The sequence below is a fragment of the Lytechinus variegatus genome, chromosome 3 (genome assembly GCF_018143015.1).
Source record: "Lytechinus variegatus isolate NC3 chromosome 3, Lvar_3.0, whole genome shotgun sequence".
Lineage (NCBI taxonomy): Eukaryota > Metazoa > Echinodermata > Echinoidea > Temnopleuroida > Toxopneustidae > Lytechinus > Lytechinus variegatus.
Window position 1 is genome coordinate 10,654,915 of NC_054742.1, and position 13,378 is coordinate 10,668,292.

The 13,378-nt window shown below is 32.4% G+C and overlaps 1 protein-coding gene across 12 annotated transcripts in view; it reads left to right on the top strand.

Moving 5' to 3' along the window:
• Positions 1–13,378, top strand: part of LOC121410196 (dedicator of cytokinesis protein 3-like) — a 117,943-nt gene that overhangs the window by 65,242 nt on the left and 39,323 nt on the right. For 11 of the 12 annotated variants that reach the window (XM_041602119.1, XM_041602110.1, XM_041602111.1 and 8 more), the window contains 17 exons: positions 240–367; positions 648–746; positions 970–981; positions 3,213–3,406; positions 5,394–5,454; positions 5,844–6,003; positions 6,316–6,461; positions 6,786–6,874; positions 7,365–7,524; positions 8,303–8,545; positions 8,694–8,783; positions 9,322–9,423; positions 9,830–9,971; positions 10,466–10,629; positions 11,115–11,201; positions 12,080–12,256; positions 13,214–13,297. In XM_041602119.1, the coding sequence (XP_041458053.1) occupies positions 240–367; positions 648–746; positions 970–981; positions 3,213–3,406; positions 5,394–5,454; positions 5,844–6,003; positions 6,316–6,461; positions 6,786–6,874; positions 7,365–7,524; positions 8,303–8,545; positions 8,694–8,783; positions 9,322–9,423; positions 9,830–9,971; positions 10,466–10,629; positions 11,115–11,201; positions 12,080–12,256; positions 13,214–13,297 (2,138 nt within the window). The remainder of the gene's footprint in view (positions 1–239; positions 368–647; positions 747–969; positions 982–3,212; positions 3,407–5,393; positions 5,455–5,843; positions 6,004–6,315; positions 6,462–6,785; positions 6,875–7,364; positions 7,525–8,302; positions 8,546–8,693; positions 8,784–9,321; positions 9,424–9,829; positions 9,972–10,465; positions 10,630–11,114; positions 11,202–12,079; positions 12,257–13,213; positions 13,298–13,378) is intronic. The other variant, XM_041602113.1, reaches the window with a different exon arrangement.

Here is a 13,378-nt window from a genome sequence, read left to right on the forward strand (position 1 = left end):
ATCTGTCCAGTAAAAGTGTTTGAAATTATACAGGTATTTAGGAATTTTAATATGACATAATTTTTTATCTTATTATCCTTTTATGAATGGTAATGTAGTTTTTATTTGTTCATTTGCATTATATAGAATTTAACATTGTTTATTAATATATTAATAAATTGATAGACAGTCATAAGATACTCTTTGTATATGTATGGAAAGGTAAAATGAATGACAAGTCTTATGTTATGTGGTTTCAGTGGCAAGGAGAGTACTTCTTCATCCATGTCTCACTCAGCTTCAACACCACATTCAGACTGGAGATCTACCAGATTTGTGTATCTCTATTGTAGAAGATGTCTTGATATCTCTCCATACGCTTTCACAGGTAAACCTACATACTGAGTCATTCAGATCAGACTGAAAATAATCCTTGATTTGTCACAGCAATGCAAAACATGTTTCTTCAGAGTTATTATTGTTATTATCGCAGTATTATGCAATATTCTTTAGGAATAATATCTTCAATATGTAATGTAATGATGTCAGTATGTAAGTATTCTTTTCAATTTATTTTGCTCTTTAGTCAGGTATTATCACATTTATGAAACTTGATAATTCATTAAAAAGAATATGTCAATATGTGATATGATCTTTGATATTAACAGACAGAGAAAGTAGAAGAGGAGATTAGTCTAGTAATACAGCACCTCTTCAGAGAGATTCTTGGTATGGTTCCAACATCAGAGAACATGACTGATTTACATGTGAGTATCATCTTTCATTGTGTTTGTTAAGTTTCTTTCACTGCTTATCAATTTTTTTTGCCTGTATAATATATAATTAATTAATCGTTTGAAATGTATATACATTTTTTATGAAATCTCGTTGATACTGTTTCTAAAATTTGTATTGCAGTTACATCTATAATATGATGAAAGCCTCTATATTTTATTCTATTTTGTAATTTTTATTTTTATTTCAAAGCAGTTCAAAAGGAAAGTGAGTATTCATCAGATTCAATGTTAGATGTCTATCTTGGCTTTGCAGTGCATCAAGAATATTATCTGATATATTCATTGTGAAATTTAATTATTTTCTAAAAAATTTACATATCTGATCTTTGTCATCAAAGCATTGTTTATGCAGGCCTCCAAGGCCAAGGAGAAATCCAAATATTAATTTGAACATTGCAAACTCCTGTTATGATTTGATTTTCCTAGTCTTCTTCATATTCATAAAACACTCTTATGAAAAATGCTGTTGCTATCATCCATATTTCTATATTAGGAAGTTTGGAGGTTTGTTCGTGTAATTTTTCCTCATACAAATGGATTTTTTTTTAGCATAGAAATTTGGTTTTCTCTATTTTTTTACATTGAAATTGCATTTTCATTTTTGTGCATTTATTGTGCAATAAATTATTATTATTTTTTATTTTAAGATAATGCCCATATTAGTGCTGAAGCAGTGTATTTTTTTTTTTTTTATTTGTTTAGTTCTTTTTAAGTCTAATTTTAGTAGGATGGCTTCCCATATATGGTATATTGTTCTCCTTGAATTTATCTTGAGTTATTGATTAATATTGTAAGGCTTGATACCTTAATATTCTTTTTCTATTATCACAAGTAAAATAAAGGTATTAATATTATCAACTGTTACTTGAAGACAAAAGGTAGTAAAAAAAATTTAAAAAAATTCAAGGTGATCACAGCTCATTATTCACCTAAGAATCAAACAAAAAGAAAGTCATTGTATCAACATACTAAAGGTCTCATGCAATGTGCCAAAGAAATAATTCAAGAGTATTACTACATAGTAAGCCCCTGTCACATCATTCCATGAGTGATTGTTTTTGCTTAGCTTGCTTGCATGGGCGCAAGCAAGTCTGATTTGCTCGCAGAAAAGTTTTGAACATACTTGAATACTTGCATAGAGGCCTTAAGATTGCTGCACCGTTGCTGGAATTATGATTTGTGAAAGTATGTGCAATAGTCATCAAAGAATCCCCCCCAAAAAAAATTAAAAATCAGCTATTTCAATCAGATAAACTAATCTAAGTTTGTTAAGGTAACATTTCATTTTTATTTATTTCACTTTTCATTTTATTTCACTTTATTTCAAATTATCATTAAACATATAACATGCAGTTCATATTGAATGAAAAATACACTTTATACAAATAAGATACAAGGGAAATACATAACAAAAGAGAAAAAGATAGTATATTGGGATCCAGCATAGGACAATGGCCTTTCAATGGCTTGACTCCCAAAACCATAACATAATCATAATAATTATAGAAGAGAGAGAGAGGCAATTTCCTCATAATTTTCCAGATTTATGAGTGTTATTAAGGTATTTTTATCATTGTTTTTGAAATAGACAAGAGATGGGCATCTATGTATTTCCTTAGTTATAACGTAATTCCAGCATATTTCACAGTTTTTAAAAGATTCATAGTTAAACAGAGGCATATATAATTCATTAGATGTTTTTTCTTTGAATATGAATGGAAATTTTCAGTCAAATCAAAATATTTGGTGAATAAGGGAGGAAGCAACTGCTGCACAAACATATGAATAAACGATGCTATTTGTAAATTGTAGGTATAAAAAAATTGAGAACTATGAACTTGTAGAATAATGATCCAGAAGTTGTTCTGGGATGGGAGTAGTTAGTACATACAATTAGTAAGTACAATTACCCCATGTCATTTTACAGTAAGATAAATGTGGTAAAATATGAATAAATCTTTTGAAAATAAAAAGCATGAACTTTTTTAAATATTTTTTTTCTCTCTCTTTTATATATTATATGAAATTTCAATTCACACTCATGTTTGTTACAAAATCATCTTCATGCATAAAGTGAGAGAGATCATTATACAAATTTAATTTTAGTAGCAGTCGACCCAGTGCATCAGTTGGTGGCCAGGGAAGAGAGCATATTCAGTGACTGTAACTTGATGATACCTCTGCCCAATATTGGTACTCTCTCTTCTCTCAGTCACTCTCAGCTTTTATCTCTAAAGTGTTCTCCCCTTCTTTCTCTCTTTCTTGCTATCTCCTGTTTGATCATGCAGACTACATTGTTGTGAACTATGCACAGACCTTTTGCCATGTGACTGTATAATCAGGCTTTGTGTACACATGTAAAAAATGACAGAAATACATAATTGCTGATAGTTTAGATATTCAACATCTTTATTGTCAATACTTTTTAAAAATCAGACCCGATGCATTACCTGTCTTATGGAGATGTTACGTCTGATGAAGGAGCAACATTATGTCCAGCTAACAGATTGCTTCCCAAGCTCACGATATAAACAGGATTTCCTCAATGGTATTCTAATGCTCTTTGCTGAGTGTGTAACAAAAGATATCTACTCCAAGGACTGGGCAGCAATGAGGATGGTTGTAAACAGGTACATTTTACTTTTAATTACAACTTTTCTCTGTTATACCAACATGCAATAATTCAATTCAATTAAAACTCTTAAAACAATAATGGCTTTTGATACAATGGCATATGAGCTCAAAGGCTGAATCATGCTTGTTTTCACATATTACATTGTAGATGTACATTAATACATTCTAAGCAAGTAAGTAGTGATATACTGCAATATCTAATAGTGCTCGACTGTGTAGGAGCTGAGTATGAATAATCATTAAAGGAGAATGAAACCTTTGGACCAAGATAGCTTGTGTGAAAACAGAAAAATCAAAGAAACAGATCAACGAAAGTTTGAGAAAAATCGGACAAATAATGAGAAAGTTATGAGCTTTTGAATATTGCGATCACTAATGCTATGGAGATCCTCACATTGGCAATGCGACAAAGATGTGTGATGTCACTCTTGAACAACTCTCCCCATTACTTTAGTATATATTTCACTTAAATTGCCTCTTTTATTACATCTATCAGTAGAACATGTATTCTTTCTATAGGAGGGCATGTAATACAGATTTTTAAAGAATACATCATGGATAAAGAGTTTGTATCACCATACGAAAAAGCAAAAAGACACATTTTCAGGGTATTTCATAGTCCATCAAAGGGAATGTTGTTCATGAGTGACATCACACATCCTTGCCGTGTTGCCAATGGGAGGATCTCCATAGCATTAGAGATTGCAATATTCAAATGCTCATAACTTTCTCGTTATTTATCCGATTTTTTTCAAACTTTCTTTGTTCTCATTCTTTGATTTTTTTGTTTCGACACAAGCCTACTTGTTCCAAAGGTTTCATTCCCCTTTAATCTATTCTATACATTTTCTGACAATAAAATAAAAGCCATTAGGCCTATGGATTTACTATAGCTAAGGATAAAACCATCAAAATGCAAGAATGAATAAGAATAGGAAGAAAATGAAAATAACCTGAGAGTCCATCTGCCATCATTATTAGATGAAATAAGATGATGTAGTATTATAGCTCTGTGGCCCAGTGGATTAGTCTCTGGACTTTGAAACAGAGGATTTGGGGTTCAAAGTCTAACCATAATGTAATTTCCTTGAGCAAAAATATTGATTTAAATTTTGCTGCACTCAACCTAGGTTAGGTAAGTGGGTAGCTAGCACGAATCAATTCTATGAAATAACTTGTGTGCTGTATAAGGCTTGCTTTGCTGAAGCTAGGGCAATAATATTCAAAGTCCCTTTGGAAGCACATATAGACATTGGATGATAATGTGATATGCGCTGTATAAAAACAAAATATTTTTTATTATTGAAAACTTTTCAATTCACTTCAATTAGTGAATTCATTAAAACATTACTTATCTTTATTGATTGATTTAGGTATAAATTTGAAATGAATATTGTTTGCAGTTATAAACCCCATTGCAAGAACTGTATACAAGGTCCAATACACAGGAAATAGATAAAGGTCTTTGAAGCAGCCATTTTCTCTTTCAGATAGTAAATCTAAGATTGTTTTGCAAATTAAAAATGTCTTGCCCTGAATTGTCAAAATTTTAGATCTGTTCATTATAATTTCAACTAAATATTCAGATAGGTTTCAAGAGTACTCTCACTGACTTTGCCATCTTAATTTAAAAATGCAGAAACTTCCTTCTTTATAAAGTTTTCTAGTGTGATTGTACTCAATATGTATCACTTTCATTACATATACCACAAGTTTTGAAGAGGTTTATCCTTAACAGCAACCCCCCCCCCCAAAAAAAAAACAATCCCAGGGCTGAGGGTAATTCAACCCCTGAAATGTCCAAAATAGTCCTTCATATTATGAAACATCTCCAATATGATATGACACTAGCCAACTTATTTAGCTAAAAGATTCAGAGTAATAGGTTCTTTATTCGCAGTTAGCCATGGGTTATTTTACTTGGAAATATCTTCTGACAATTTCTTATTGTAGCATCTAATGTTATATCATTGAATTTGACAGGGTCATTCTTTCAGCAATCAAGAGGTTCTGTTCAGATCTCAATCAAGATGACATGATAAGGGTAAGTAGATGATCTTTGAAGGTTTTAATGTTGTTGGAGAGGGTTATGAGTCACCATGTTGTTAGTCCTGAAATGGTCTGTTGTGGTGGTGGAGTGATGGAGATTAAAATGAAAGGCAAGAAAGAGAAAAGGGACATTACGAACCATCTTTTGTGATATAAGGTAAACCAGATTAGATTGATGACAGTTGATGACAGACAGTCAAGCTCCCCAGAATGGCCAGCTATGCCCGGCTACTTGCTGCAGTTCATCTACATATCACTTCCAGAACTTCAATTCTTCTCAATTCATCTATTCATCTTCGACTTACCTCTGCCAGTATTTGTAGAGCATTTTATAAGGATTGTCATTTTGTCCAATAATACCTTTACTTATTCTTGTTTATATAGATGAGATCTCAGTACTTTGAGTTAGCAGTGTACTTCATCATTCAACCAGTGCTGCAGTTAGAAAGCTTCACATCAGCTAAAGAAGAAAGACTCAAAAAGAAGTTTGGTGATATGAGAATTGCAATGACCAATGAGTTGATTGAGAAGTGGAACAGTCTAGGTAAATCAATTCTTTGAGATAATTTAATGTTTAGTGATAGGGATGAATATTTATATGTACAAGTCGATGGGGTAATCGTCTTGAAAAGGGAATCACCTTTGATGAAATTTGATGAAAATGCTGTTTCATTTCCTTCATGTAAAAATACATCTTTGATATCACTTATCAATGATTTTTTACATTGATTATAATATTTAAGATTTATACATGTGTAAAAAATCTTGAGAAGATTTTCTGCAGGATACAAGATTAATTTGATATTAGTAATTGCAAGACAACATTGTTATATTTAAAAATTTTCATTTGATCCAGGCCCCGACAAGAGTCAGTTCAGTCATTTGACAAGGAATTTCTTAGAGGTAACAATGATACCTCATGATGACATACGTAAAGCTAGTCTACCACTGATCTTTGACATCATGTGCTCCGAGATGCAGGAGAAGCCTTCTTTCATCAAGGTTAGTCCTACATGTCCAAAATAGTCTATATATATATATATATATCTTAGTAATAGCTAACCCTTTTTAGTGTTGTTTATTTTTAATTTATTTTTTTTATAGCTCCTACATGCTTATAAGAGTTGTTGTTACATATTTGGATAAGCAATACAAATATAATGTTAAAATCATTATTTGTCAGATGAAACTTCTACATTAATGTAATATTTTAAAAGAAAGGTAACATATTTCAGATTGATTGATTTTCCTTTCAAATATCTTATGTAAAGAAGTTTGTAATAATTTTTGAAAATGTTTCTTTTTGTTTGATTGAAATGACTTCAGCTGGAGGATGATCTGATTGACAAGTTAGATCACATGGTTTGTGATCAGAACAAAGGTGATGAACAATACACAGTGCTCTTCAACAACACGTAAGCTATTATATTATATACAATATGGAGACAAATACCCTAAGAATCTGGAATCTATTAACCCGATATATTGTCTCACCTGCATAGCAGAGTGAGACTATAGGCGCCACTTTTCCGACGGTGGCGGCGTCAACATCAAATCTTAACCTGAGGTTAAGTTTTTGAAATGACATCATAACTTAGAAAGTATATGGACCTAGTTTATGAAATTTTTGCCATAAGATTAATCAAGTATTACTGAACATCCTATTAGATTTTCATGTCACATGACCATGGTCAAAGGTCATTTAGGGTCAATGAACTTAGACCATGTTGCCCATCAGATAAAGTTTAAAGATCATTCAGGTCCATGTTATAAGAAACCCATTGATAAACATGTACTTTTTTAAAATTGAATTACATCACTTCCATTCTTGTAAAATTTATGACACAAACTTATGATCAATCAGATAGATATAATGGCTTAGTTTACTTTGATGTATTATCACAGCTTGAGAGAAAAGATAGCTACGCAGTCTTGGAGGACAGAAGGAGAAGAATTTGTTGAGAAAGTTACTCGCTTACTAGAGAGACTTATTGACTATAGGAATGTTTGTAACAAATCGGTAGAGAACCGCTACCTCAAGCTCAGCTGTATTTATCAACTCATGGTGAGTAGTTTCTCTGTTTTGATAAAGGGTCTACATTATTTGTTTTGTCAAATTCTGAGGAAAACTAGAAGAAAAAGGATTTTTTTTTTTGTATTGAAAGTTTGTCATTTAATACCTCAAAAGAAATGAAGTCTGTGTGATTTCCTGTTTGTTGATCTCCTGAAGCATCATTAAAAAAAGTAAAATAAAAGTTTGTTGAACATCGATTTAATTGGGTTTGGCACTGTACAATAATTGTGATAATTAATGGTATTTCTTGTGATATATTTGAATATGATTGTGAATTATTTAATGCCACTTAGCATTGTTTCCCATGCTCTGAAGATAATTAGATTAATACTGGTGCAAATGATAGAATTTTAGAATATTGTAGTATGTATTTCAGTGATATTTCATACTTCTGGGTGGTATTTCATAAAGTTGCTTTTAAGTTCAGCATGGCCGATCACCCTCTCCCCCTCATGAATGCTTTGTCAGATTTTCCATCATGTTCATTCTCATCAATTAGATTTATGTAGATAACATTTAAATGTGATCAACTATCTAGATGGAAAACTTAAATATTAAAAAAAAAACATGATTTGGGTTATGGGAAATGCACTCCCATTTAAAACGGAAGAAAATCTAGGTTTCTCATTTTGCAGAAGAAATGGTCACCATCCATGTGTCAAGTCATGCAGAACTATGAACTACTAAACATGATGGTGATGATGGGTTCTTTGTCTTGCTCAAAAGTAGGAGATGATACATGGATGCATTTGCTTTTTTTTATCATCAGAACTTCTACAAGGATGATGAGAGAAGGAAGGACATCTACATGAGGTACATCTATCATCTTCATGATCTTCATCTACACGCAGGAGATTACACTGAAGCTGCTCATACTCTTCTTATGTTAGCAAAGACACTGGACTGGACAGACAACTTACTGCCCTCAGACAAGAGACATGAACAGCAAACTGAAGCTGAACGAAAGACCAAGCTCTATGGTGAAATTATCGAACTGGTGAAGAAAGGACAGGTGAGAAATTAGAGATACATGATAATGATGATAATGATGGTGGTGGTTATGATGTAATGATGGATATGACGATTAATGATATCGATGTTGTTGAAAAAGGTGATGAATTCATTATATTAGACTTTTATAAATTCCATTCTTCTTTCAGGTTTGGGAGTATGGTATCCCTCTGTGTAAGGAGTTGGCTATTCAGTATGAGACCAAGCAGTTTGACTACAAAAATCTCAGTGTACAACTGGTAAGACTTAATACATGTACTTCCCAAATATGAAGAGAATAAGGTATTGAAGGTAATCCTTGCCCCTTTTCACACTTAGAAACTGTCAAATTTACTTTCAGATAAGCAAGTGCTGTAAATGTGTTTGTAATAGTTATTGAAGTAGGGGCATAAACACGACTGTTATGCTCTTTATTATTTTCCATTTTTGTAAGTCATTAATTGGTTGCTGAAAGCAGTACGTTTTCGAATTGTCTGCCAGTTCTATTTTTGTTCATGTGATAGCTAAAGAACAAGTACATGAATGTAATCCCTCTAGTTTTTTTGACACATATATTCCAGCTCAATAAGTTCTTTTGAAATGCTGCATTATCAAAATAATCATGGAAGGAAATGCTAAATAATGAACATAGAATTTACCAGAAAATATGCCTTTTCTGATTATTCTGAAAGCTTATATTTATTACCTATCTTCAGGAATTGTGTACTATGCAGTTATCAGGTTGACTACATGTAGTTTGGATAGTTTCTGATTTGTGAATCACCATTCTTTTTGTAGGTGACCCAAGCTCAGTTCTTTGAGAACATCAGAAACCAACCAAGGCAGCCACCAACCTTCTTTAGGATCAAATTCTTTGGTACATTCCCTATCCTCAGAAAAGTAAGTATTTACCAAATAATCAAACATGGTTAAAGCATTCCATTACATATATAGTCTATCAAGATCTTTTGATTCACATACATAATAAACTATGACAGTTTGATAAACTGAATAATGGAACACCTTATGAAATAAAGATAAACCGTATCGTAGTATTTTAACTTTTTTTCATTTGTCCATTGTGTTTAAGAAACCTCATTTGATATAGAAACAACTAGTTTTGTTAGAGTTACATGTATTGTAGGATATGATTAATAGTGTAACTTATATAGTACTCTCTACCAGATGGTACAAAAACAGCTACTAGTATTATGCTGGCTTCATCAGCACCACTCATTGTTTATATTGAGTAGATGTTTGATTTATTGTATGAATAAGACTTCATTTGTAAACTTTTGTTTGATAGCATCGTGAGTATATCTACAGAGGTCAACCATTTGATCAACCTCAGATTGTTATACAGCGATTCCAGGCAGACTTTCCCCAGGCTAGGGCATGGACCAGCAAACAACCGCCAACAGAAGAAGATCTTATAGCATATGATCAATGTATCCTTTTCATTGGTTTCCTGCTATAGGTTCCTAGTGGACATCCTTTGGGTTAATGTTATTCATTATATATCATAATGAATGTTTAAGTTATGTGGTTTAAATATATTCCCATCCTTGATTTAAGTAAGATTTACCTTTAAAATGCAATTAAGAATGCAAAATAAAGGTAGAAATAAAAGCCCTTTATTTAGGAGATTATCAGCTGCCTCGATTTAAACAATCCCATAATAGAGACTCTGTCAGTAATGATAATGATGATGTTTTATTTTATCAAGGATAGACCTGAATATTCAAAATACTCTAACTTTTGGTCCTGTATGCTATTATTTCCAGTCCATTATAAAATGGAAGATGAGTTGAGTTGATTATGTGTTGATATATTGTCTGATCATTGTGAGGATGCCAAAGGTGACCATGATCATCTTTCATACTATCGAAGATGTATTTCACTCTTGTAATATGTAAATAGACCTTAACCTACCATGATCCAGACATTGAAGTGAGATTAGTGAGTTGTGTTCCTCCTCAACATCCTCACTTAGAGGGTAATGTACCTCCAAACATCCGTCACTTTGCAGAGAGTTATGATGTCAGTGTCTTCAGCTTTGACCGCCCTTTCCATAGAGGGGAGAGGGATAAGACTCAGGATTTTAAGGTACATATGGCAATTAGATTAGCTATTTTATTAAAAAGGTTTTCCTGTTAGGATGATTTGGTTATAAAGTTATTTCTCCTTCCTTCACCTCATTTTAAGTTCTTTATTCAAGGAGCTGACTGATTTTAGCATCTTGTTTCTGCTCACTATTGAGTGTTCATCCATGATCTGTTAGAGCTGGGATGGGTGTCATTGTTACTTTATTCATGAATACTTTTATGATGTTATTACTGGATAATAAAACCTCCAGTTTTCTGTGCTTAACTACATGATCCAAGTTGAAGTAGAGGTCACAAAATCAAGGGAACCTTAACCTTTCCACAGTCACATGTTTTACATTTATGTAGAATGGATATGCAGTGTTATATTGCACTATGTTTAATGGCATAGCATTTTTTCATGAAAATGATTATCATAATCTTATCCAAATTATAAGAATTATATATAGAAGTGAGACTGACAGATCATGGTTTGTTGATTTATAGACCCTATGGATAGAGAGAACATTCATGACAACGAGATCATCATTACCAGGTTTGCTGAGCTGGTCTGAAATTGTCAAGACTGAAGTGGTAAGTAATAGCAAATAACAAAAGAAATACTGACAGATGTCACAAAACATTTTTTTTCTGAACAATGATTTATGTATGAAACATTGTTCTTTTATGGTGCTCTCAGTCACTGAATAATGATTCAAATGGAATAATTTCAGATTTTACTACTATTATAGAAGTTTTAAAAACTTGATTTTAAAAATGTTGTTTTAATGCAATCTTATGCATTACTTTGTTTGTTGGTCCTTTTATTTTTCACTGTTATTTTCACCAAATTTGTTTGTGATATTATTACGACAACTGGGCGTTGTGGCGTGCGCCTATAATCCAAGCTGTGGGGAAGTTAGAAATTGATGCAGAGGTTCGAGCCCTGATCACGTCTTTCGGATGGTGACGTTAAAGGTCGGTCCCAGACGTAAATAATCATACCTGATTGATACACGTCTGACAAAACTCAAATACACACACTCAGACAGTGTTATTAACAATGACAATTGTGAATTTTATGGTGTGATAGTCAATTTCATGTGTAGCTTTAGTACTAGATACCTGGGCATTGCATATTTGTTGTCAAACAGTGTTTGGGACTCAAAAGATTTTTTGTAAAAATGAAATGTTGCAGCAAAGGCAGTTTACATTACAAATTCATTTTGAAAATATGTTGGGGTGCTATTAGGGATAGGTATTGATAATTTTCTTTTGATTATTGAATTTATTCAGCACTTTCATTTTTCTGATGGCCTATAAACCCAATGATAAAAAGAAGAAGTCATGATGTTTGCATTTCTACCTTCCCCATGATGATACAGATGAAATTAGATGGTTTGCTAGAGATGACTGAATTCTGAACCAAGCATCTTGTTTCTTTGAGAATTTTTGATGATTTGTCTTTGTAGGAGGAGATCCGACCCATTGCCAATGCTATCAATGTGATGACAGAGAAGAACACATCAATGCAAGTGCAGATCCAAGGACATCGTGCTCATAGAAACTCTAATATTAACCCTCTTAGTATGGTCCTTCAAGGAACAATTGATGCAGCTGTACAGGGTGGCATTAAAGTCTACCAAGATGTAAGTCCTTATGAAGGGACGATAAAGTGGATTATCATAAAGTGATTCGTTTTGTCTGTAAATACGACTTTTACTGTCTACCAAGCTCAACTACCATGTTTAGCCATAAATATTAGATGATAATGATTTATTACATTCAGGATCCACATCATTTTACAAAACAGGTTGCATTTTGTCAAGGTATTATTATGATTACACTTATCACCTTTGAAATAGTCAACATCTTTAGCCTAACAGGGTGGTGTTTCATAAAGCTGTTCGTAAAGTTACACACAACCTTACGCATGACTGGAACCTGTCTCAGACGCTATATCAGTTACATAGGGATATTATTTAGCACAAGAAATGGTCACCAGTCGTGCATTAAGTAATTTTTAACTTGCGAACATCTTTATGAAACAGGCCTCTGATGCCTAACTAAATTCTAACTGATGCCAAATCTTTTGTACATATCAGTGATGATATTCCATCTGGTTCTCTTCTGATTTTAAGATAATTTATATGCTTGTTTGCCTTATGCAATACCAGTGTTTAACTTCTCTTCGAATTTCATATTTTGCCAAATTTTAGGAAATGAAATTTGAGTTTGATTTTATTTTTATTTTATGTTCTTGCATCTCCTACGATCAAAGAATGTAAATATTTACAGATGTTAATTGAACTTTGAGGAATATGAATGAAGTCAGGATACGTGTAAATCAATGACAATCTTTATTAACTATTGATTAATATGAACATAATCAAAAATATATATTACAAACACAAGAGGCTGCCATTATGAGTGGTTAGTTTGCTATGAATGGTAGCAATAATTAATATTACAGTTTTATAAATTCTTGTTCAATTTATTTAGACTACTATATGTATTTTTCTTTGTGGGTAAAATCAGGGTTGATCTTGGCTGAAGGTATATTCAAATGATTTTGTTTAAACCCTGATTGCACTGTATACTTTCAGGTGTTTTTGACTGCTGAGTATGAGGAGAACAACCCAACAGATAAGGATGCTATCATTAAGCTCAGGGAACTCATGGTTGACCAGGTAGTATTTTCAGATGTCATCAATTTTCTTATCTTATTTTTAAAAATACAAACCAGCTTTGATGCAATTGATGTTATATAT